The 26,916-nt window shown below is 45.9% G+C and overlaps 1 protein-coding gene across 4 annotated transcripts in view; it reads right to left on the reverse strand.

Annotated features, from left to right (window-relative positions):
- Positions 1 to 26,916, reverse strand: part of TCF7L1 (transcription factor 7 like 1) — a 159,123-nt gene that overhangs the window by 54,994 nt on the left and 77,213 nt on the right. For 2 of the 4 annotated variants that reach the window (XM_060656276.3, XM_060656286.3), the window contains exon 4: positions 5,269 to 5,388. The exons of the other annotated variants lie outside the window; for them this stretch is intronic. In XM_060656276.3, coding sequence (XP_060512259.2) covers positions 5,269 to 5,388 — 120 coding nt within the window. The remainder of the gene's footprint in view (positions 1 to 5,268; positions 5,389 to 26,916) is intronic. 4 annotated transcript variants of the gene reach the window in all.

The following is a 26,916-nucleotide window of genomic DNA, read 5'->3' on the forward strand; positions in this document are numbered from 1 at the left end:
GATAACCAGGCAACTGTTTGTTATTAAACCCCATAGACTCCCCCGAAGTCCCATTTGGGGAACACCTGTCCTCCATACTGCAGGAACCAGTTAGCAGGTTCCCAAGACTTTCCGTTCACAAAAAACAAATATTAGTAAAGCCTAAAGATTTGTAACTATATTATGACTCCTGGTTTAAAAATAAGTCACCTGGAAAGATCCAGGTCAATTACACATTCATGTAACCAACAGAGGAAGGCACATTCTTAGAGCATAACAGCACTGAATGCAGTGTGCCACAAAGCTTCCTTCCACTTCTGCATTTCACTCAACAGTGCACGCTGGCCTAGATTCTCTTCTGTTTTAAATAACCAAGTATGTTTGAATAACCTGTATGGTTACAATTAGGGTCAGCGCATCTGGGGAAGTCACCGCAAACCCCCACACATAAATATGGTGATTTTAATAACAAATAACACATTTGGAGCCTGGTATAGAAGTATGCAGGCGGAGGGAGCCACTGAAGATGTTAATTTGCATGTTCACAAAGGAATAGAATCCAGCTGCAACATTAATGCCTAATTCTACAGAGCCATAGGACACACGAACAACCTCACCATGGGCTTGCTCTAAATTTAAAGCCGATTTTCAAACCCTCACAATTTTGGCTTAAACTTAAATTTAGCTGCTTGAAAAGGAGACTGGATTTTATTTTAGTTTTTTCCTGTGAATCCTGAAACAATGGAATTGAAAAGGTCCATTTGTTTAAGTTTTGCAAATTAAACACAAAATATCTGAATAGGTTTGATCCGAAGTTTCTCAAAATATTCACATTGGCACAGGAAAAAAAAAAACAAAAACGGTCTCATCTTTGGAAGAGATTTCTTCTAATAAGGCACTGGAATTTAAAGACTAAACTGGAGCTTTGCTGTTGCTTTCCAGTCTCCTATACCTGTTTTCACTCTTAAGTAAAATGCTCCAAGTATATAAGCTTTTAAAAAGAAATAAAAAGACAAATCTTCTGAAATAGGATGTATAGGAATGAATGTGTGTGTAGGAGGGAGAGGCTATTAGTAACAATGGTAATAGTACTACACATTGGTAACAAACTACTTATACCAGAATATATGTAGTATGTAATATACTATAATAACAACAGGTATTGTGTGAATTTGGCCGTCTTTGGGGAGACAAGGTCCCGGGAAGCTTTGTTCACTTTCATCATTTTCTCCAGGAATATGGTGTCTGTGTACTTGCTCAAGCATCTGCATAAAGACAGAAGGGGCCCCTGTAGGGATGCAGCCCCGGTAGGGGCAAACAGAACTCCGTGACAGCATAATCAATTAACTGTCTCAGTTATGAAGAAAATAGCTACAAAATCCTCCCACTCAAATGGCTTACACCTCATTGAAAGTTGTTGGCATTCGCACTTTACAGAGAACAGGTGAGTAGCCGGGACCTGTGGTGACAAGGTCTGGTCCTACAAGTGTCCGGGAGGGAAGGAAGGTTATTAGTCATCCTCATCTACCAAGCCGATGCACAGGAAACCCTTCTTGGGATGCACGTATCAGATAATGACTTGCTGGCATAATTTCACGAGATTAAAAATGTCGTGAGAGTTAAATGCTTGGGAGTCGTTAGAATTGCAGTTCTGCTGAATCCTTGGCCCATCTGTTATTAATAAACGCCGGTGGCAATATCCGTGAATACACTTGTCAAGGGGGCTACTTCCACATCCCCTCCCCCACCAGGCAGCGGACAGATGTGGAAATCAGGAGACCTGGGTTGACAGCCTGGTCCTGCCAGGGGCAATTCTGTCACCCCGATAAGCCTCAGCTCATCGCCTATTAAACAGGAATGATTACACCAGCTTCACTTAATTCTTAGAACTATGTTGAGGCTCAAATGAGATAATGGATGTTAGTCCCTAGGTCTGTCAATCAGCCAATTCCCCAAGCATATATGATATAATTTGGGACATCCGTGGGTGAGAGGCTGGGTGTGTTAAGGGGTGAGCTTCCTTCTTCACTGTCACAAAAAGGCATGTGACAATCGTAGTACTTTCCCCTCTCTGGCCCCCAAACAGGTTTGCCTTTACATTTTAACACATTCAGAATTCATTAAGCAATTAAATCCATTTTGATCTAATTGGGTTTCCTTTGAGAGCAGCTTAAGGTTCCTTTAAGCCTGTGAAGCTTATGCGTAATTGGAAGGTATGACTCCACCCCACTCAACTTGTGTTGAGATGTCCATCATCAATTCCTTTCCGATGTATGATTTAAGCTCTCGAGATGGCTCTGTTACATCTGGAGACCAGAACCACGCCAGCCTCCACCACGAGCGGCAGCAATAAATAACACCATTGCATGGAGTCAGCACTGGATGTGGACGGTTCTGCCCTAAGCCACTAGTCAGAAGGAACACCTGGCTGCCATTTAGATGCAGTCTTGTGGGAAGGACAGCTGGCCAGTCACTTGATACCCACGTGGGGCAAGGCCATCCTCTAACAGTTTCTTTAATTTTTTTAATGTTTATTATTTATTTTTGAGAGAGAGAGAGAGTGGGGGGGAGGGGCAAAGAGAGATGGAGACACAAAAGCAGGCATCAGACGGAGACACAGAAGTAGGCACCAGGCTCTGAGCTGTCAGCACAGAGCTCAACACGGGGCTCGAACCCACGGACTGTGAGATCATGACCTGAGCCGAAGTTGGATGCTTAACCGAACGAGCCACCCAGGCGCCCCCCTAACAGTTTCTATATGACAAACAGAGGTCTTGGGCCTGATCTCGGAGCTCAAGCTTACATCATATGGTTGCTAGTTGCCAGTCCAGGGCTCTGTGTCTGCACTGTGGCCAGCGCAAGGCTCTTCACCTACTTGCCCCACCTAAGATGGCAGAAGGAATGGTAACAGGCCTGGTGAAGGAGGCCTGCCTTCACCTTGCACTCTGAGGAGGAACCCATAGGTCTCATGCTCTGAAACCAGTCCTGGGCCCTAGTGAGCCTCAGCCCTGTTCGCCACAGAAACCTGCAGTGCAGAGTTCCAAGGACTCTCCTGAGGCTCCTCAGTGGCCCGGCATGCCTGGAATTTTGGAAAGGGGTCTGCTTTGCCCAGTATCTGCCTTGATTCCCTGCTCTGAAATCTGTCCTGCTACCCAGCAGAGTGCCTAGGCCATCTTGGGAACTCCATTGCCATAGCTCTTTTGAGGATAGCAATGACCTCCCTTTGTCAAACTCTCACCTTACTTGGCTCTTAGCAGCACCTGACTCAGGTGATCCCTCCCTCTTCTTTCATATACTCACTCTCTTCCTTGGCTCCAGGGTCTCTGATCCCCATAAATTCTCCTCCTATCTCTCTGGCTGCTCCTCAATCTCTGTCACCAGTTCCTGCTCTCCTCTCCAGTGTGTGAAAGCTGTGGTGCCCAGGACTCAGCCCTCAACCCCCAGGGATCTCCTCCAGTCTCACGCTTTTGGTGCCATCAATTTGCTGATGACCCTAAAGTCTCTTTCACCAAGGCAGACCTCCTCCCTGAAATCTAGACTCACTCACCCACTGCCCATCACCTTCCCCACTGGATGACCAAAATGCTCAAAAGCAACATGTCCTAAACAGAGCTCCTGGTTATCCCCCTGCTCCCAGATCTGCTGGTCCCTGGCTTCCCCGTTTCGGTTAACGGCATTTCCATCCTTCCTGTTTGTTGCTCAGGAGGTATTCTTGACTCTTTTCTTCCTCAGCAAGAAAATCCTGCTTCACTTCTCTTTCAAAATGCATCCACAGTCGGACAACTCTTCCCGCTCCCATCTCTACTGCCACCATCTGAACTACCCTGACCTGCTAATTACACTTACCTCCCCCTTCAGTCTACTTTTATCACAGCAGCCTGGGAGCTCCGTTAAAACATCGATGAGATCACATCACCTCTCTGCTCACACCTCTAACGCTTCACATCTTGCTCAAAGCAAATGACCCAAGTCCTCACCGTGTCCTATAAAATCCCACGACTGGCCCTCAGTTCCCTTTCTGACTACACCGCCTTCAATGCACCCCTGCTAACCCCTGTGCACTCTGCTGCGGCCACACTGGTTCCCTTGCTTCCTCAAACAAGCCCGTCATGATCCTGCCTGAGGACCTTCACATTCACCATCCCCTCTCCCTGGAATGTTCTTTCCCTGTGTGGCTAGACAGTTGGCTCATTTCAGTCCTTACTGAAAAGTCACGCCCCCGGGAAGGCCTTCAATAAATAGTTGTTAGAAGAATGAACGAACAAATGAACTAACGGGTGGCTTCCCCCTGAACCCTCACCCTGGGCTGGGACTCCAGTTTGCCTTCTCATTAGTTGTTTCCCTGGGGCTGGATCCTGAACCCTCTACCCACCACGTCTCACACCTCCAGGGGGTGCTGTCCACCGTGTGGTCCATGACGGCAGGGGTCTGACTCTAAAGGCCAATCTGCTAGCTGGCACTGCCCATGAGAACAGGCACCACGTATCTTGCGTGTCAAAATACGCATACTTGGCTCCTCATATAGAGCAGGGCATATAGAGGGGATGGCCCAGAATATACCTACTGAATGAATGAACCAAAAACCCTGGCTCACCTTTCACACTGAACGAGAATCCTGTTCTCTTGGACCCCCAGACCCCTGCCTTGGGACTGCCTCTTTAGCCAGGTGACTCTCATCTCCCCACCTCACAGTCCAGGCACCTCGCCCCCGGTTTGCTCCCTCTCTTTCCTTGCTGACCTTCCAGTACCTCTTGTGCTGTTCAGACACAGACGGTGGTTTCACAGGAGAAATGGGCTATTTAGTTTCGAAAATATGGATCCCCTGTAAATAGTGGCTACACACAGATTCCCCATGTAGCGTCACTGGGCATGTCCCCACAGTCCCTTTCCCCTCCAACCCAGTACAGATGTCCCATAATGCCTCCTCACGAGTGAGGTACAAAATGGCTCCTTAGGGACTCAAAACTAAGTGTGGAAGCTCTATCTGAGTTATTGAAAAGCCTCCATTTGGCTTCACCATTCCTGGAAATAAGCTAAAATTGCCACATGTTTTGTCCACGCCTCTGAATGATAGCTGGAGACACCACGGTACTCCCTTCTCATCAAAACACATAAAGACAGCATGGGAATCTCAAGCACGTAATGACGCCAAGCTGTAGCCATAACACATTCTGGAATTAGTTCTTTTGAAGCACCATGCCAAATGATTATTAATAAATGACAAAAACACTGAGGGTGGAAAAGCTTCAGCTGAGTGCATACCAGTCTTGCACATGTTAACCAAGGTACCTGAGGTTCAAGTGGAAGCCAATTCAAGTTACTCATTGTTGAATAACTACTGCGTGTTGACACTTGGCTGCACTGAGGTCTGTAAGACTTGTAGGAGGCTCCACTCGAGAGGTCTGTAATCTAAATGGGGAAAGGAAAAAAAAAAAAATCCATGCCCTTTCATTCAAGAGTTTTTTTTTAAAAAATGCAGCAGCATACCGGGGAAGTCTGAGGCAAAATAGCTGCTTCTAACAATAGAGAGGCAGAGAAAGAAGGGAGAGAGGAGTGTTCGGGAAGATTTCTTGAAGGAGACAGAAAACTAGAAATTTGCAAAGAGGGGGCGCCTGGGTGGCTCAGTCGGTTAAGCGTCGGACTTCGGCTCGGTCATGATCCCCCGGTTTGTAAGTTCGAGCCCCGCATCGGGCTCACCACTGCCAGCGCAGAGCCCGCGTTCAATCTTCTGTTCCCCACTCTCTCTGACAACTCCCCCTCCCGCTTGTGCTCTCTCTCTCTCAAAAATAAATAAAAAATTAAAAAAAAAAAAAAAGAAATTCGCAAGGAGAAAAAATGCAAGCAACACATCCCGCACAGAAAAGGAGAAACCTGAGTAGGTCCCACGAGCAAAAGGCTCAGGGGGAAATGTCTTCAAGTAGCATGAGACTGGGGACCAGTGCTGGCCTTCCCACTCACCACAAATGGCAACGGAGAGCCATCTGGTGAGCTCCATTTGGGGAGGAGGAAGGCAGGAGACATAACTCAGTGACTGCCCCCTAGAGTAAGAGTAGATGTGGAGCCGACAGAGTGCAGCTTCGGAGGTCATATTGTCATAATGGCCGCGGTGTCAGGTTTGGATGAGGAAGTGAAGCTAAAAAATCCTCAAGGCAGTGTAGGGCCATTCTTGCCATTATTTGAGGTGTCGCACAGAAAAAGAAGGGGAGGAAACTCTTGAGTGCTATGTGTTCACAAATGGACAAGTGTGGATTTGGCTGGATGTTGGCATTTTACTGGGTCGGGGCTTTATCTGACATGGGTTCCACACTGGCGGTTGGTAGCCCTGGGCTAGGAGGAATGCCCCAGGGAAGCCAGCAGCCGTAAGGCTACCAACCTCAGGGTACCCATGGGAGCATTAAGGGATCAGATTAAGGGAGCATAAAGGATCAGAGATGGGGAAGGCCTGCTGGGTAACATGTAAGTCTCCCTCCTGCTGGGGTCCTGTAGGTAAATGCTTAGTTGGATTTGAACTGATCCAGACAGTGGAAGAAGTTCTCATCACCTTCTTATAGCCTGATGTTTTTAGACTCTGCATAATTCAAAAACTTTCCTCGCCATAAAAAAGAAAGAAACCAAAAAGAAACTTGAAAAGGACTATTTACAGAGAAACAGAAACAAGCTATTCCTAGAGCCAGGTAGTTGTCCAGGTCCTAGAGCCCAAATAAAGTCCTAATAGAGAGTTTAGTTAAAATACTAAAAATAAACAGTGCCTATATTTAATTTACTTTAAAAGTTTCTAAAGTCACCAACAAATTTAAAAATATACCTGGGGGCCTGAATTATCTCACAGGAACTAGGACTGCTTAAAAATGCATCCAATCCTCCGGGTGTCCTCCTCAAGCCACAGTCTGTGAGTCTGTCAACAAATTTCTATTCAGTGCTATCATGTAGAAGGCACTGAGGATGGGGCACTCTCAGAGTCAGATGAGAAAACCCTAGTGTTCCCACTTCTGTTCCCACACTGGAAAATGCTGAGCTCCAAAGGGCATGCTGTATAAAAACGTTGAAAAGGAAGACAAACCCTTTAAAAGGGTGACCTTGGGTGTGCCCTTCCCAATGGAGTTAAATGTCACTGCTCTGAGAACTTGTACTTTCTGATTTCCTGATTTTGCAGAATCCAAAGCTAGCATAACGAATTTAAACCTTCCAGTTTCCTTCCTTTCTCCATTTCCTTGAAAACAAAAACAAAAGCCACAGACTTAATATTTCTATTAAAATACAACTTAACAGAAAGCGTCACACGTTTTTACAGTTACCGTGGTTTAGGGAAAAAACACATTTCCCTCTCTCCTTTTTTTTTTAAACTGCAAGATTACTTTCTCAAATTTCAGCGAGACATTAAATTCTGCCCCTGAATAACTTAGCCCATAAGCATATGCACCATTTTAGGCCATTTATGGCTTTAATTGTCCATATGGGTTTCTCAGTTATCTCTCTCATTTGTGACATGGTGACTGTCACCATCAGGAGGGAAATTCCCACATCAGTCCTTTGGGTTTTCCCATTCACACCTTCAGGGATGACAGACTAAAGGTTATAACATCCTACATCTCCGCTGCCTCCTAATGCTCCCACTCTCCCACTCGTTTGTATTCAAGAGGGGAGGAGGTGAAGGGACAGCATCCCCTCCATCCTGCCCATGAGGAAAGGCAGTCTCCCGGAGCTGTCCCAGGAAGCCGCGTGTGACTGCAGCACTTAAAATGATGTGTGGTACACGTAAAACACACATCAAAGACACCGTATGGAAAACGAACATGAGTGACCTTAGTAATTATTTTTATATTGATTATATGTTGAAATGATAATATTGTAAATGAACTGGAATAATTTAGGGGGTGGGTGTCTGGGTGGCTCAGTCAGTTGAGCGTCCCACTCTTGATTTCGGCTCCGGCCATGACCTCACAGTTCGTGGGTTCGAGCCCTGAATCAAGCTCTTCTCTGACTGCAGTGCCTGCCTGGGATTCTCTCTCTCTCTCTCTCTCTCTCTCTTTCTCTCTCTCTCTCTCTCTCTCTTTGCTCCTCCCTTTCTCAAAATAAACAAACTTAAAAGAGTTTTTTAAAATAAAAATTTAGTAGTTTCCTTTTAATTTTTTTTTTTTTTTTAAGGAGACTACTAGAAAATTTTAAATTACCTCTACGGCTCAAGTTATATTGTTATTGGATAGTGTTGCCCTAGAGGGATCAATGCAAAGTCATCCAGAGGGCCAGGGACGGACCTGGGCTAACCACTGCTCCCACTGCATTTGGGGTCACAGAGTTCCTGAGGAACTGGGAAGAGCTTTGCATAAAGAGAAAAACTGGTCTGCCCTGTGCCCGGAAAGGAGGGGCAGAATCTGCCTGTCCGGCTGTGTCCATGGCAGAGCAGGGCTCCAGCCCTCATGGCAGCAGGGGGAATGGGTACAAGGACCCGAGGGAGGGCCGGGGCCCCAGTGCCTCCCTGGATGGGAGCCTGCACCGGAGCAGCAAGGGGTCCTTGGCCTGCTGGGCCAGTAGAGCAGGGAGGTTGCACGCACCTCCAAATAGGCACTGCAAAGTCCTCCCGTTTAAAGTAGCCCCTGGCCCACTAGCACAGCCCCTGGACTGTCTGCTTTTCTGCCCTGACCTCGGATCCTGGGACAGGGACTGGCACGCAGAAGGCAATCTGTAAATGACTGCTGGAATGAAGAGTGAACGAAGGAACCCAAGCGGTGGCCCCTGCAGTGCGTGGCGACCCCGGTTGCAGGACAGCGGCTGCACCTAACTTGCCGCCCTGGGAGCTGCCACAGTGACCTGTGTGTCAGAGGAAATGGAGGAGCCGGGAGCACGCAGGGCCTGGTGAGGGCTGGGGTTCCACCTGGGGTCTGGCTTCACTGTCTCCTCCCTCCGTTGCTGCCATTTCTAGCCGGTTTGCTCTGGCCCTTCCCTAAGTATCTAGAAGACATACCCCAGCTAAGCCTCCTCGGCCCTCCTCCCACCGCAGGTGCTCTCTGCCTCTTCCTCCAAAACTCCTCCTGGGACACAAAGGGTGGTATGCTGGCCTTTCCTCCCCACCGGCTTAGGGACTCTGTGAATGGGGCTCATGTCCCACTCCTGAGTCAAGGAGAGCCTCTCCTCATGTTGCCCCCAGGGGTGCAGTGCCTGTCCAGGGGGAAGAGGCACTCATCTGGAAGGCCACCCCCTTCCCCAGGCTTCCCGCATCACCTTCCTCTCATTCCACTTTCCTTCAGTCAGGTAGGCCCAGACTGTTTACACTTTTCGTCGCTTAGCATCACCCCTACTTCCATGAGTATGCCTTCTGCGTGTGAAAAACCTGGGAGCTTGTGCACCCCCCATGCCTCCTGATGGTGCCAGCCCCTCCCCCATCATGCTCAGAGTCCTGGAGGGCCCCCATGGAGGCCCCCTGATTGGTCAGCCCCTGCACACGGCACCCCTCCTTCCTCCCCATTATCCTTAGCTGCAGGCTGTCTCCCCCTGGACTGTTTACACAGCTGCAGAATGAAGGGACTTTCATTTCTCCCCACCACCCCCGGCCCAGGGTTAATGCATGTGTATTTCCGGCTCCCTACAACTTGGGGCAATGGGAATGCTAACCCAACCCGATCTCCTGTAAGTAGTCCATACGCTGATAATTGTACTTTCGGGGGATGGCAAAGAGCGTTAAACTGCTTTCAGCAAACGGTCTTGTGGGTGCCTACACAGGGTGCACGCAGACTTTCTGCAGCCCAAGACAGAGCAGCTGTTCCACACCATGAAAGCCCCATTACGTAAGGAACTGAGAGGTGGCCATACTGCAGACCTCCAGGTGAATACGGTTCCAACCAGGAACTAGGGATGGGCATCCCATCCTTGATTTGGCTATGGTAGAGTCCAAGGCTTGACCAAGTATTGGCGGCAAGTTGCAGGAAATTAAAAAAAAAGAAAAATCTCCACTTGACAAACTATCCAATTCTAATAAATATCTGAGAACTGTAACTAAAGACCCTGAAAGTATTTTAGGCTTCTCCATCCTAAGACTTTACCTCAAAGAATGACCTCCTCAACCATACGTCAGGCAAGATGGGAGGAAGCAGACACGGAAAGCATTACTTTATTAGCCTACGGTAGTAATGGTGGTATTCCCAAGTAAGGTGGATTATACAAGATCAGAGTCCTAATAAAAGAACTCACGACAGTGACTTCAGGTCCGAAAAATAACATATAGGACGAAGCTGGTGCTTTGACACCTCCATGATCCTTGACAGGTTTAGGGAACAAAGCGTTGGGAAATCTCAATCACGGCCAGTGTCCCCTGTTCTCCTTCCAACCCTCTCACTCCACAATTCCTGGAAAGTCATGGACGTTTTGAGACTTCTGTCTCTAAAAGAGGAACTGTCACTTTGCATTCTGACTAACTTCCTTCAAGGAACTCAGACTGGGGTTCTTGTTAGCTCTTGTGTTCCCACTTGCCCCTGGATGACACACTGTCCTAGGGATAGATACATACCACCAACGACCCTCAGTAAGGAATCTGTACTGTAGGAACCAAGGGTCGTTTTCCTTTTCCACTTACAGAAGGAAAAATGTTCCTTTCCAAGACATTACCTGACTTGTCTTACGGGGTGGCTCTAGCCCGAAACCTGACAAGCCCAGCACCTGCCAGTCTCTTGACACACCTTCTCTTGAAATCCTCCCTCTGGGCACCAGGGACACAGTAGCATGTTCGCGCCATACAAACCAGACACACACCCCAAGGAGGGGAGCCCTCAGGGTCTGACCCAGGTCAGAGACCCCTCTGCAAGGAATCCTGGGAATGACAGACCTGATTCTGTCTATGATGTCTTCAAGGGGCCCAGGACAACCATGATGACCCAAGTTAGCTCAGAGCAAAGGATGGAGCCCAGAAGAAACCTGCTTATGTGCAGCAAGTGTCACGGGGACTAAAATACTTGCTGACACAGAGGGGCCTGAGCTGAGGAATCACTTCAGCGTTGCTAAAGTCATCTTGGCCAGACCTGTCAGGCTGTTGTGCAGCCAAGCTTTTGGTTTTTATCATCACTAAAAAGGTACAAGGTTTACCCTTGCCCTTAAGGTCCTAATGCCTTGGTTAATGGTGAGTCTTACAGTTGTAATGCTTCAGCCACATCTCAGCTAAGTTCCTCGAGGGTCTGGGTTGAGAGAGAGTATTCACTCCATTGTACAAAAGAGGAAATGTGTCCATGGCCACACCACGGTGACTCCCAGTATGGGGACCTGCTCCTTTTCCACCCTGCCCCTTAGGAACTATACTCCCAGGCATCTCCAGAGAGTGATGATAAACCAATACCGCCACCCATGGCTGAGTTCTGCACTGTAAGATACGGAAAAGGCTTGGGGGAGAGGAGGGGAGGACAGGCAGAATCCAGAAGTAAATTAAACTCAGAACATCCAAGTGCTTTGAGCTAATATTGGTGTGTTATTTCTACTTAGTGTGGATCCAGGCTTCAACTGAAGGAAAATAAAAACAACTTTGACAGCCATTTCCTTGCTTTCTTTCTCCACCCAAGAGGCACCAGTGGTTAACAGTATGGTGGCAACAAGTGGGTCAAAGGTCAGCCCCTCAGCCAGCACTGGTTTCCATGGAGACGGGGGCTATTCATCCAGCACACAGAGCCTCTTCACAGTCACTTACACACAATTGAGCTATTACTGAGAGCCCAGGAGAGCTGTGTCTGGAGCACAGTGCACTAGACAGGGCAGGGTTTAATGGAGCTGATTAAATGGTAGTTGGGGAATTATTCCAGAGCAGGATTTGGGAATGCCCTTCAGAAACAAGTTAAATCCTCAGGTCTCATCCCATTCCCCACACTCTCCCCTTGTGCTAGAATAATGCCAGTGTCTACACACTCTGGCTCACCTTACCCTTCTTCCCACATGTCCAAAGTTGAGAGGATAAACCCTTGTTCTGTGATTCCTGGACTTTTGGCATCTGTATCATTTGCTCAGCATTGTGGTGCATTTGTGACTTAAAAAGACATCAACCCAAAAACAAAGAACGAAAATTTAAGTAGACAATCCACTTCAGGCATAAAATGAATTCCAGTGGATGGTGAATGTGGTTCAAAACCCGTACTTCTTAGAGATGAGAGAGTCTTCGGCATTTGTTTGGGAATTCTTGAGATCTCTTTTTTTGCAAGAATGGAGGCATTCCTTTCAAAGTTGCACTGCCATCTGTAATTTATCAAACATTCTACCAAAATTTCTGCAGCCTTTAAACAAGAGAGGTAAAAAGTAAAATCAGCACAAAGGCAAAAAGCCTTATTAAAAGATTATCCTCTCACATAAAAATTTTAGGTGAATGTTTTATACAGAACCACCAAAAACTGGAAAGAATCCAAATGTCCTTCAACAGGTGAATGGATCAGCAAACACAGGTTCATCCACACAATGGAATACCAATCAGTAACGAACAGGAGCTACTGATTTAAGTAGCAACGTGAATGAATACATTTGACTACAATACATTTAGTATTTAGTGACTCAAATACATTTGACTACACGAATGAAGCCAGACTCAAAAGACTACGCACTGTATGAATCCACTTAGATGTCATTCTGGAAAAGGCAAAACTATAGAGACTAGACAGTGGTTGCCGGGGTTTGAGACTAACTGTAGGGGAGGTGTTGACTGAACGGGGTTGCCAAGAGGGACTTGGGGGGTGGGGGGTGGAGTGGACTTGTTCTAGATCGTAAGTGTGGTAGTACAATTTGTTAAAACCTATAGAAATGTACTCCACAAAGAGTGAATTTCACAGTATGTAAAAAATAAATAAAGTAATAAGTAAGTGAGTAAATAAGTAAATAAGATCTAAATTTAGCCCTTTAGAGAACAAGCAAGAAAACAGTGTGCTGACTCTGCAGGCCAGGATAAAATAACAAATCTGCTTTGTTCTCTTACATCATATCGGCCAAGCTCTAAGTACAGCCCACTCTTTTAAATCTCTGTTGCTGTGATCTCTAACCAGGTTGAGGTAAAAATGAACATATTCAAGATCTGAAGCGCTGGATGGATGATCACAACTACTCTAAGGACACCTACGACTGGGTGGGGAACATCAAGATTTATATTTTTTGAGACGTTGCTCTTTGTGAGTATGCCAACTGAGGAAAAATAATAGTGGAGGAGATGCTCCTTAGTGGGTAGGAGAGAAAACAGTGGAAAGAAGGGTGAAAGGACAGCAGTTATGATCTCAAGTGGGTTCATGGCCATATGTTGAACAGGAGCGATCAAATTCAAGGTCTTCATGCAAAGGGTGAACGCAACCTCACAGAGGCCATATCCCATATCCCTGATGTCTACCCATAACCCTGAAATGACAGTTTCACCAGGACACTCAGATCGCTCCTGTGGCCTGTGTCCAGAACAGTACGGTCCCCACCGAAGGTGCACAGTCAGTATTGGTTGAGTAATGAATGAGTGAGGGCAGAAACTCGGAGGAGAAAATCTGATTCTAGAGAAACGGTGAAGAAAGACATGGTGGATTTACACACACCATTGGGTCAAGTTCAGTATTATTAAGTCCCCTGAGATCTTAAATTACAATTACAGGGTCACCTGGCTGGCTCAGTCGGTTAAGGGTCCAACTTCGGCTCAGGTCATGATCTCACTGTTCATGAGTTCGAGCCCCGCAGTGACTCTCTGCTGTCAGTGTGGAGCCTGCTTCGGATCCTCTGTCTCCCTGTCTCTGCCCCTCCCCTGCTTACGCGATCTTGCTCTCTCTCTCTCTCTCTCTCAAAAATAAAATAAAAAACATTAAAAAAATAATAAAATAACAATTACAAAACCAAACGCACATAAAGCACAAAACAAAACCAAAATAAACCTCAAAATAAAAAAACAGAAGGCAGGCAGGCCAGAAGGAAAGGCACAAGAGCCGAAATTCTCCAGCTCTAAGCCTCTCAGCCCTGGGGCGTGAGCCATGTTGGCTGCTGATCTGGGAGGCTCCCTGGCTGGCCCTAAAGAGAACACAATGAAGACACCAAAGAATCTCAACAGGGTGACAGTGACAGATAGTTAACTTGTCTATTGTCTTTCAATGTCCAGGCACTGTTCCAAGTACTGTGCTAATATGAACTCAGTTAATCCTTACAATGACCATCTCAGGTGGGGCGGTCAGAGTACCATTTTACATATGAGAAAACAGGCACAGGGAAGCTACCTGAGTAGCTCAGGGTAGGATCTGAATCCATCCTGACCTGACAGTAACCCCTGCACACATAACCCCTAAAGGTTATGGAAAAATGGGGGCAAATCCATGACAACAGTTAACAGAGACAAAGTACTATAACCACAGACCTCCCACCACCGAGGGTATAGAAGTGGGATATGACTGAACTGACAGCACATGTCACAGCTACACATGTGACAATAACTTTGGGGGAGTCAATTCTGCCCCACGGGTGCCTGAAACAGGAAGCTCCTTCAATGGCGGACATCCTCCAATGGTGCCTAAGGAATGGTGTTCTGCTTTTCAAATACACCCCCTTCCAGGAGATCCAGATTAGAGCAGCAGGCTGAAGATGTTCAAAACTATGTTGTCTAGAGATGTTCAGTGTGAAGAGAAGACAACAGGAGAAGGCTGTCTTCTGAAGAGTGAAAGGCCGTCACGTGGACAAGGAGGAATTCAATCTGCTCTGGGCTGCCCCCATCACTGCAGGTGTCCAGGCAGAGGCCAGACAACAAATTGTTGGACCAGATAGCCCTGTGATCTCAGCTAGTGATTAATTATTCTCAGATGCGAAGTGATTCTCAGGTCTCCAAGAGCAATTGAGGAATGGAAAAACCCACTTACAACTCAAAGAAGAAATACAAACAAGGCTGCTGGGAGGAAGCATCAGCCCGTCGAGAAGAGATGTTCTTCTGAGGCTGGACCAGGACTGCAGTCCTGGGGTCGGAGGCATCCTAACAGACCTGATTTCCCAAGGGCGCTGACCATCAGTGACAGAAAGGAGCTGTTCCTTCGGGCTAGCTTAGCAACCTCATCCGTCAACAAGATTCCTGCAGTTTCAAAGTATTTTCAACGTGCCCTATAACGTTTCTGGGAACATTTATATGTTCTTCCCCCCTGAAGAGAGCACTAATCCTGAGGGAACAGACATTTAAAAGTCAAGGGATCTATCCAAGCTTAGACTACGTTTTGGAAAGCTTAAGACATTTGTTCCTTTACACAAACTAACAGCTAATTAGAAGGCTATATCCACCCACCCCCTCAGGCTTTTCCTCTGGCAACACAATCAAGCCAACTGTACACAGTATAGGGCCAAGGAAAAACAGTGAAAACTTGAAGCTATTACTTTTTTTTAAAGACTTATAATCCGTTTGACTGTGCCCCACAAAAATGAGAGTGCCGTGTAGAGGTACAGAAGGAATGGGTACTCTGTGGGAGACCGAGGTATAAACAGGGTCAGCCCATTGCAAGGAAATTCAGCAACGAAGAGCTGTATAAACGTTCCTAGCTTTTTACTCTCGTAAGCCCATGTCTGGGAATCTAGGGTAATAATGCCAAATTCAGAAAAAAAGCTTTGTACATAATAGACACGCCCTGCATTATTATTTATGACAGTAAAATACCAGAAAACTACAAATTTCTAAAAATAGAGGAATGGTTAAATGTGTCAGTTGGACATGTTATGGGAGAATATCACACGAAAAAAGCAAGACTCCAAATTACACCTCAGTAAGAAGACACTGATGGTTAAAAAGAAAGAAGTCTAGGGGAGCCTGGGTGACTCAGTCGGTTAAGCATCTGACTCTTGATTTTGGCTCAGGTCATGATCTCACGGTTCGTGGGTCTGAGCCCCTCCTCAGGCTCTGCACTGACAGTCTGGAGCCTGCTTGGGATTCTGTCTCCTTCTCTCTCTGCCCCTCCCCTGCTTGTGCTCACTCTCACAAAAAAAAAAAAAAAAGAGAAAGAAAGAGAAAGAAAGAAAGAAAGAGAAAGAAAGAGAGAGAGAGAGAGAGAGAGAGAGAGAGAGAAAGAAAGAAAGAAAGAAAGAAAGAAAGAAAGAGGAAACAAAGACCCTTAAAGAAAGGAGTATAAAACTTACACACCACAAGAAAGGTCTGCCAGAAGCTGGACCAATATATTTGAATGATTATGTTTGAGTGACAGGATTACTAAGTGATGTGGAAAAGGAAAAGGAAAAGGAAAAGAAAAAGGAAAAGGAAAAGGAAAAGGAAAAGGAAAAGGAAAAGAAAAAGAAAAAAAGAAAAAGAAAAAAAGAAAAAAAACCTTTCCTTAATATCCAAGTTTTCTTTAATATACACTACTTTTCCCTCCCTTTCTTCCAATAGCTCAATTAACACAAGGAAATATTCCCCCTGTACATGCTTCTCCCCAGACCGGTGTGAAACTTCCCCATCTCCTTTCTAGAATGTACGCCCACATATAAACATACATGTATGCGGATGGTCACATCTTTTTCTGCCTTCCTTCCTTTCCTTCTTTTCTTTCTCTTTTTTTCTTTCTTTTATAAAATTAGAATTCTATCACACTTTTTCCAACAGTTCACCAGCTTCCTTCAAAACAAGGCCCTAATTTCTAAGAACTCTGTTACCTCAGCAGCCCATATCTCAACATCTGCTTCCTTGCTTCCTGACTAAATCCAAACCATTGAGAACTCCTTGGGGACGCTGAGTCAGGTGCACACCTTGGAGAGAGCCCCGACCCACTCTTCCCTGCCTTCCCTCAAGGCTTCCCTAGGAGTCAGTCTGTGTTCCATACTCACATAGGCTGTTCCTTGCCCAGCACCACGTCCTCACCCATAACTGGACACTCCCTCGCTTGAAATACAGTCCCGCCAGGCTGGGGACCTGATCTTGTCTTATAACTGCGTCCCTAAGACACCCCCAGACTGCTAGCAGCTACTCAATGATGACTGAATAAAAAACAAATACCCAATACCACCAAATGGTTTATGGCTGATTGTAAGCCAATCAAATGTCTTAAGTATTTGAGAAACTTCTCAGTGAAGACAAATGCCATGAACCCCAAAACCTTATAACGAGGATGGGAAATAAGACATAGACGAATTCAAAGATGTAGCCAACACCGGTGGTTCCTGTCAAAATGGTAGAAATAGGGACTAAGGGTAAAGTTTTTCCTGAAGCTACATTTACAGAGCCTACAGCACCGTTCTGCATGGTTGGGTAGATTTCTTTTCTCTCCTCACCCACCACCCCCACCGCCGCCTTTTCTTTAAAAAATAAAAATTGGTTTTTTTTTTTACATTTGTTTATTTTTGAGACAGAGATAGCGCGTGAGTGGGGGAGGGGCAGAGAGAAGAGGAGACACAGAGCCCGAAGCAGGCTCCAGGCTCTGAGCACAGAGCCCAACACTGGGCTTGAATCTACAAGCCAGGAGATCATGACCTGAGCCACCCAGGCGCCCCTCCTTTTCTTGATTATTGTTACTAAATTTTTCTTTTTGAAATGAAGTTACGGAGATAGTAGAGGGTAGTTTTTTCTATTAGTCTCTTCATTTGGTACAAATGCTATAGCTGGTGTTGTTCTGCCAACCCCTCTCCTTACCCAAGTTTTCTGAAATTTGGATGGTCTGGGAGACCCAGAAGTGGGGTCCCGGTGGCCAATGCTCTAGTAGTTTATGGGAGGAACGGATCCCCAGTGCCTCAGGGAGACCCTCTTTGAGTCGAGTCCTAGGAGTGGTTTTGATTTTGTAAGCAGAGAGGAGACCAAACCAGTAATGAGAGCTCAAAGCGCACCAGCGTGGGACCAAGAGGAATCCAAAGATATTCAGCAGGCAAGGCTTTTGTAGTTTGCTTTCTTAGGCAGATACTAGAAAAACAGTAAAACCACATAGGAGAGAAGACTCAGCACTAACTCACTCTGGGCCCAAACGCTTGTCTTGTCCCAAGCACTCCATGCATGTTTTTTCCTACATCTGACCGTCTCAAAGTCCCCATCTTGCAGAGGACACCATGCATTAGTTGCAGTGTAAGAAAGCGGCAGAGGTGGTATGTGAACCCAAGTCCACTTTCTGCTCCCTGCCTTAGAAGTGAGACCCTGTGTTCATTGTATGGTCAGTGCGGATGCTCTGGAGGGTTGCAGGCAGGACAGTGGTATGAAGAAAGGGTGCGGCAGCAGGTTAAAAAACAATGAGGATAAAAAAAAAAGGGAAGGGCTGGAGTTGATTCTGGGATTGGAGGACAGTGGCAGAGACTCAACAGGTCCTGGGGACTGAATGATGATTATGGGACACAAGAGGAACTGAAGACTGCCGCCTTAGGTGATCAGGAGAATGGGAAGGCAGGTAGGATAGAGAAGTTGGGGGGACAAACTCTTACAGCCTTAGATTTCCACCAAAACATGGAAGCGGCACGGACATGAAGGGCAGCAGAGCTCAGTGTCGAGAACCCTGACTCTAGGTCTGCCCGGCGTCAAATCCTGCCCTTGCCACTTGCGAACAGGCAACCTCCGCGAAGTCATTTATCTGTGCCTCTGTGTCATCAAGTGTTCAGCAGAGATAAAGACCAGCACACACATCACAGGGGGTTGCTTTGAGGGCTAAAGAATAAGTTCGTTGTGAAGACTTAGCAAGTGCAGGCCACGCAATGTTAAATTGCGGTCTGCTGTACTTCACCGTCCGTGGTCCCCTGTGCACTTTTCCCTGGGCGTGGCTTCCTTCTTCTCCCTCCTTGCTGTTCTCAGCACATCTAAATCCAGTTGGAGCTGGGGATACCCGCACCCTCACATCTTATTTATTACTGAGACAGAGAGACACAGAGCGTGAGCCGGGGAGGGGCAGACAGAGGGGGAGACACAGAATCCGAAGCAGGCTCCAGGCTCCGAGCTGTCAGCACAGAGCCCGACACGGGGCTCGAACTCACGAACCGCGAGATCATGACCTGAGTTGAAGTTGGACACTTAACTGGCCGAAAAAATTTTTTCTTTCTGATAATTCATTATTGGTGTATGGAAATATAAACCGATTTCTCTGTATTGATCTTTGTATTGATTTTACTGAAATTTCTTTAGTAGTTCTAACAGTTTTTTGATGGAATCTTCAGGGTATTCTATACACAATGTCACTTGCAAACAGTGACAGTTTTACTCCTTCCTTTTCCTGATCTTAGAGGAAATACTTTCAGCTTTTTGCCATTCAGTATAATGTTAGGTGTGAGCTTGTCATATACGGCCTTTATTTGAGGTATGTTCCTCGACACCCAAAGAGGGTTTTTTTGAGTCATAATTTTGTCAAATGCTTTTTCTGCATCTAGTGAGACAATCATATGATTTTTTTATCCTTTATTTTGCTAATGTGGTATATCATACTCACTGATTTGCAAATGTTGAACCATCCTTACATTCCTGTAATAAATCCCACTTGACCCTTTTAATGTATTGTTGAATTCAGTTTGCTAATATTGTTTTGAAGATTTTTGCAACTATATTCACCAGGAACATTGGCCTGTGATTTTCTTTTCTCATGGTGTCCTTGTCTGGTATCAGGATTTTGGTATCAGTTATCTAACAATAATTTTTAATTTAAAAAATGAAACTAACTCATTTACCTAATTGTAGTTTTAAAAAGTGTTATTTCCAGTTAGAAACCATCTCTCTGTAAATAAAATGATATCTAATGTAAAGAGACAAAAAAGAAACACTAACATATCCATTACCTAAATTAAACAGTGTAACATTTTCCCATGTTGATCTTAGAATTCTCACCTTATTTTTTTAATTAATTATTTTTGAGAGAGAGCGCGCGCACATGTGCGCGTGTGTGTGCATGAGCGGGGGAGGGGCAGAGAGAGGAAGAGAGAGAATCCCAACCGGGCTCCATGCTGTCAGTGCAGAGCCCGACTCAGGGCTGGAACCCACGAACCATGTGATCATGAACTGAGCCGAAATCAAGAGTCTGAGGCTTAACTAACTGAGCCACCCAGGTACCCCATCACCTAACTTTTTTGAAAAAAGAAATAAAGTGATACTAATACAGCTAAAGCCCCCAGTCTCAGCCATACATTTCCCCAGACATAACTATTTTCCAAACATGCTGTTTAGCATCGCTCTGCATGTTTTAATACTTTCATTACATATGCACGACCTACAATTTACAGGCTCAATTTAGGGGTTTTCTCCAACTTTTTATTTTGAAAAACTCCAAATTTATGGGAACGTTGTAGGAGAAATATAATGAAACCCCATCTTTCCTGCAACCAGATTTACCATCATTAACATGTTCCCAAATTTGCCTTAGGTTTACCTTTCTCCCCTATACATGTACACACACATACTTTTATTTTGCTGAGCCACTTGAAAGCAATTTATAGACATTGTGATACCTTATCCTCCAATATACCTCAGCATGGATCTCCTAAGCACCAGGACAATTCTCCTACATAACCACAATATGATTATCATTCTCTTGGGAGTTTTAAACATTCATATAAATGGCAGCACAGTTTAGGTATTCTTTGGCAACTTGCTTTTTCTAATTAACATTAGACTTTTGGAATTTGTTCGTGTGTTAGTACGTGTAGATCTGGTTAATTCCCTGTATTCTACTATATGGCTGTTTATGTGTCTATTTATTTTCTATATCAATAGCTGCTATGTTGTTCTAGTTTAGGCTATTAGATACAGTGCAACAATGGCTATTCTTGTTCATGTCTCTTGTGCCACATGTGAGAGATCTGCTGGGTCATAAGATATGTGCATCTTCAACTTTTTTTTAAGTTTATTTCTTTTGAGAGAGACAGAGAGTGAGAGAGAATCCCAAGCAGGCTCTGCATGGTCAGTGCAGGGCCCTATGTGGGGCTCAAACTCATGCAACTGTGAAATCATGACCTGAGCTGAAATCAAGAGTCGGATGTTTAACTGACTGAGCCACCCAGGCATCCCTGTGCATCTTCAATTACTAGATATTGCCAAAATATTCCTCAAAGTATTTATAATGATTTAAGCATCATTTATTAATGTATATCCTTGCTGACACCTGCATTCTCATAATTTAATATTTGGCACCTCATTATGGTTTTAATTTTGCCTTTCTCTGATCCTGCATCTTTCTTTAAACAGAAAGTAAACAACATATGTTTTTTTTTAAAAAGAACACATTTAACCTTTTCTGAACATCTTATATCATCATCATTACCCTCCATTACAAAGTACGTTTCCGTATTATTACTTCAGTGTTTCCCTTTGCCTAGATGGTCACCTGCACTTAATCTACAAACGATCAGGCTGTCTAAAAACCAAGTACTGTTCTTTAACCAAGTTAGTAAACCTTAGGTAAAGATCCAGGGACCCCTCCCATAGACAAAAGAGCAAGAACTCGAGTAAAGGACACTATGTCAGTTTTTCAGTGAAACTAAACACTTCTTAGTTCTTGATTATATGATAGAAGCTTAATCCACTAGAAGTGTAATATTTAGATGAGAGGCGCTAACTCCCAACTCTGGGAATTAGCAAAAAATGGACAAGACAGAGGTTAGAGATCTCAGCACCTCACCTTTCCAGAAAGATGTACAGCCTCCCAGCTTGAGGCAGTCAACTGCAGGGAACACAGAGCAGCCTCATTTCAATTACTTGGGAGGGGGAAGGGCAGAAAGAAGAGGTGGGCGGGGGTGTGAGATGATGCGAAATACACCCAGTTAGGAAGTTCAGAAGACCTAGCTGCTGGCTCCAGCTCATTTTCCTGGTCTGTAAAATAAGATAAACTAGATGGCTTAAAGTTTTTGTTCTTTCAACTCAAACATAATGGTTTTACAATACCATAAAAGCCTGTGAAAAATTCATTTCCCTTCAGCCCTGCATAAAACTGGGGTTCGTAAAGCTGATCCTGAGTCATCGAAAACAAAACAAAATGCAACAAAAAAGATTCCCTCTTCGTAATTTAAGAAGTTAGAAAAGTGTAGGATGCATTTTAGAATACTTCCACTGAAACGGCTAAAGTTAATTTTAGCGTTTTGACGAGGGAGCATTTATCGTCTGGAAAGCCAAATTTCTTAATGGATAAAAGACACATATATGAAATTTTTAGCCCATAAATACACAGTGAACACCTCGCAGGTACTCTTCCAGGCATGGGAGAGAAAGACACCATTTCTGATCCCAAGGAATTCATTATCTAATGGAGGAGGCAAAGGAGAAAACAACAGTTTTAATATAAACTAGTGCTACTTTAATGCTAGTATAGGGTATTATTGGAAGTCAATCGGGCAAGGAATTTCTAAGTCAGTGGTGGGTAGGAGGTGTCAAGAAACTGCTCCAAGAGTAAACGATGCCAACAGAACCCTGAGAAGCAGTGGTAAGCACGCAGGCACAGACTAGTAAGTGGTAGAACGTTGCAAGTCACACGGCTTCAGAGCATGGTGCTGGGACACGGGCCCAGAAGCCATGAAGCTCTGACACCAGTCGTGACATCAAGGGTGAACAGAAAGTGAAACAGAAAGTGGCTTCCCTCCTTTAGACTCATTTCACTTTAAATGAGGATCCTGGAAATTAAGAGTATAGAACACCCTAACTTTCCTCTTCTGTGAACAATTAGTTTTATGAAAATCAAATATCTTGCTAAGACAGCAGGTTACGTTTTTCAGGTGAAAGTCGGTATAATTTGCCTGGTTGGTTTCAATCCTGCCTATTTCGTGTTCGCCATGATCAAGAATAGTATAGTTCACTGGATGATCTGGTCAAGTGATTTATGAACACTTAGGCTCAGTGAAGATGCCCATAATGCAGAAGGGTGTTCTTAGTTGAAGATGTTAGAGTCCAGACACAGTGAGGGCAAGAGGTGTCTACACCAGGAGTCAATCTCAACACACATGCAATTCACCTTCTGAATGGAAGATGGTTAGCCTGTGAAAACTTCTGGCCAATCACCAGCATTCTAGGGATAATGAGGTCATCAAGAAGACATCTCTCTCCCCTCCCCAGGGTCCTTCCAGCCCCTGGACAGAGGGAAGGAAGGAGAGTGAGCTCCAGGCCACGACGAGAGCCAGTGCTAAGTGTTCCCTTGTGAGGCGCAGCCCGAACACCTCCTCACCAGGGCCTCCCCCTCACTCCTCCAGGCTTGAGTAGTCCTTTTCATTTAAAAAAAAAAAATTCTTTTTAATGTTTATTTTGAGAAGGGGAGGAGACAGAGAATCTGAAGGTATTCCAGGTGATGGTCCACTCTGTTTTGCCAGCCACTTGTCACATGTTTTGTAAAGACTGGTCTTCCTGTTTGTTCCCCTGCATTTTAAGCTCCTGAGGGCCAGGACCCTATCATATTCTACTTGGTAACCACAGAAGGTGTTCAGTAATTGTTAAATGGATGGACGGATGCGTGCACACCAGGCATCCTTCCAAAGCAGGCAGGCAGGCATGCAGGCAGGAAGGGGGTTGGAAATGTTGGCCTGATTAATTTCACAACATGGACGCATTCTAGAAGCAAAAGAAAGCGCGGAAAATGTGGACTGATATGTTTGTTTTGTTTTGTTTTGTTTTGAGGCAAAATGAAGAAGGTAGGATGAACCGAGTTAACATCGCTAACCACTCACTGAAAGTTGTTTGGAATCCATCATTCCGGAAAACTCCGAGCACAGCAGAGCGCGAAGTTCCCAGGTGGTAAGTGGGGTATCGAGTCTTCACAGGCAACGGAAAGGGGCCAATTGCATTTTGCACAGTTACATACCTTCTCGACAGATCCCAACTATGATTTCTGCACCAGTCCAGTAATTCAGGGGCGGGAGTGGTAGATAAAAGGTGCCTGGAGCCAGGGTGAGGAGAAGGCTGGGCAGAGAGGGCCCCAACTTACCCACACTTTGTGAGCCTCCTTTCATCCCTTTGGAATAAAATCTGCATTCCTTTTCTGGGAGAAGGGCAGCCCTGCTCCCCACCTAACACAGCCCTGAATGTGGTGGACGTGGTGCCCCCCAAGCCAAGCTCCGCAAGGAGGCTGAACCCAGGCCAGCGTTAGCACAGAGGAGAAAGGGAGATTGTCCCCCTGGCCCAGCTCAAACATTTCATTCTCTTCCTAGGCCTCAAAACCCTAATTTGACCACAAAAACCTGGCCTCTGGTGTTTCTGTTATGAGTATCGGATTCCTTCGGCTGAACTTGGCTGTTCACTGCCTGAACAAATTACATTAACAATACAGAGAAATGTATACAGGGCCTTAAAAACACTGCTGAGCAGGGACCAAAACAAAGACGGTGGTGTCCTAGCAACAAACCTCACCCCCCAGCAGCCTCCGGCCCTGCCAGGGATTGTAAGCCATTGAGCTCCTCTCTTCTCTGCAAACAATTAGGGACAGAGAAGTCACAATTAGAGATGGGATTTACAGCCAGAGGAGCAATCTATAAATCACGGCGCTCCCACCCCCAGCCATTCCCAGCCAGATAATCAGAGCCAGATGTTCGCCACAGCTGCTTCAACGTGGGTACACTGTTGTCCGACTCGACCACGCTCCTGCTCTGAGAACCAGCAGAGGCTCCAGCCAAAGCATCCTGCCAAGCCAGAGGGGGCCTCTGCGCCCTGGAGCAGCCCCAACTGTATGAACAGTTGGGTCATGTGGGAAGCGTTTGGGAGAGCGACTGCAGAGATGCAAAGCATCTCCCTGGAGAGCAGTGCGGGTCCCGGAAGGCCCTCCAAGCCTGCACGATTCGGCGATGAGGGCCACAGTGACAATCAGCAGCAGCTGACTGCAGGTGGTGGCAGCATTGACTTTCACCCATCACTGGCGAAGCACTGAGCACTGAGCTGAGTACTTTGCAGCTACCCTCCTCACTGAGGAACATTGAATTCACAGATGAAGAAACTGAGCCTTAGAGAGGGCGACAGTTTTCTAGAAGGTCCCAGGGCGACTGAGTGGCAGAGCAGCAAGTTAAAGTTGGGTCGGCTTGACCGTGATGCCCCAATAACTTTGTTAAACTGTGGAATGATGGAGAGACTCATTCAGGATGCAGGGCTGGCACTTTCTGAGTTACTCTCTTGACTGTCAAACTTGGAAGAGACTTGTGGTTACTTTATTTCTCCATAGGTGGCTGGTGTTTTAGATTTCTTGGCTGAACCAAGTCAGATTTTAGGACCTGGGGCCACGAAACAGCAAACTCCGAGGGTGGTAAAAAAAAGAAAAAAGCTAGGCTACCAAATGTTGCCAAGGTGTTTCTCTTAACAGACCTCCTTTTTATGCACTTTTTCCTTCATTTTCTTATTTATTGAGATATACATACAGTAATGTGCACACATCTTAAAGGTACAGCTCAACTTACTTTTTTGTATGTATAAACCCATGTAACCACCGCCAGATGAAGAGATGGAAGCTTCTAGAACCCGTTTTACAAGGTTTTTCGCATGTCCCTTTCCCAGTCAGCATTCCTCTGCCCCCAAGGTAGCCACTGTTCTACCCTCTATCACCATATATACTTTTGCTTGTTTTTGAACAAACAGAATCACACATCGCGCCTTTGGCGTAAAGACAGGTCTTCTGTAGAGCTTTGGTTATTGTCAGGGTCAAAGCAAGGTTCCGGATTCAGAGTTACCAGCAATGAAAGGCTGAGATAACATAATTAGTTCTGCCTGCTACATCAGCTTCATGAGACTATCCCATGACACTTGTAACCCCTCTTCCCAGAACCCTGCTGGTGGTGTCTAAGATGCCCTGTCCTCAAGGGGTGGACAAGTCCCTGGCCATTGAGCCTCAAGCACTGCCGGTAACTGAATCTGGTAGTAACAAGCTGTGTTTACCCCACTTGTCACTCTCCATCCTTGACACCCTGACAACCACCACCCTTCACTCCTCAGGAAGGGCAACAGGGCATGAAGGATGTGGCTGAGGCCCTTCCCGGGAGGGGAAGGATTAAATGGTCTGGAATGTCTGGGCTCCAAGTCCTCTCCAGGTTCGGGCTGCTGAGGCAAAGCGCTCCCAGTCACCCTCACACCGCTCATCACCCCAGGAGACTCTCGGCGGGACGCACTCGCCTAGGACAAGAGGAGGCCACCCACTCACCGTCCCCACACAGGAGCTGCCCCTGCTGGGTTGGGCCTCTCACCAGGAAATCTAGGCTGGAAAGCTCCGTGTGGGGTTGGGGTCGCAAGAAATTCCAGTTGAGAGGATGAAAACGGCCAATACGACAGACAAGAGATTCTGAGAAAGGCGAACACTCCTGAGCGCTGAGAGGGGGCAGGGTTTTCTTTTCTTGGCTTTCTCCCCACAGTTTTGACCACCTCCTAAAGCACAGTGCTGCTCACCTTAACTCCTTGGCATGGCCCCAATTTCACTTCCCAGGGTACTTATTTTTAGCTGCACTGAACACCTGTTTGTTTCCATGACTGCTTAAAATTCTAAATCTGTTGGCATATTACGACACAGGACACTTCCAAAGGATCTAATACTACCAGCCGGAAGTGGCAGACCCTTAGGAATTCATACTCTCATCCAAGTATTTATGGCTGACACATAAATACAGTGACCCTACCTTCCAAATAAAACATCAGGGCATGGGATTTCACGAGGGATATTTTTGGAGGTGTCACTTGGATGGAGAAAGAGTAGAATCACAGCATATTCTTGATTTGTGGGGATACGTCTGATTGTCCGTGATGAAGACCATTAGACAATTTCAGAACCTGAAACTGAGGTAGACAAAGGCCGCTCCCAAGTTCAGCATTTTGAAGCCCAAAGCAGTCTCCTGTTGCAGCCGTTCAGGATCCAAAAAAGGCTACAGTCCGTTCCCACATCCAGCCCTAAAAGACCTCCGTTGCCCCCAGCACACAGGACAACTGGAGGTTTCTCCTTCCTTCTCTTTGTTCTCCCCTCCATCTTCTGGGCTTCCCTCGGGTCACCTCATCTCCCCAGACTCAGCCTGCGCACCTCCCTTTCATCTCATCGCCTACCCCACCCACTTCCAGGACTCCTCCATTCAAACAGCCTCTTCTGCTGGGGGGACGGGTTGTGTCTG

This window comes from Panthera onca, chromosome A3 (assembly GCF_046562875.1).
Source record: "Panthera onca isolate mPanOnc1 chromosome A3, mPanOnc1 haplotype 2, whole genome shotgun sequence".
Lineage (NCBI taxonomy): Eukaryota > Metazoa > Chordata > Mammalia > Carnivora > Felidae > Panthera > Panthera onca.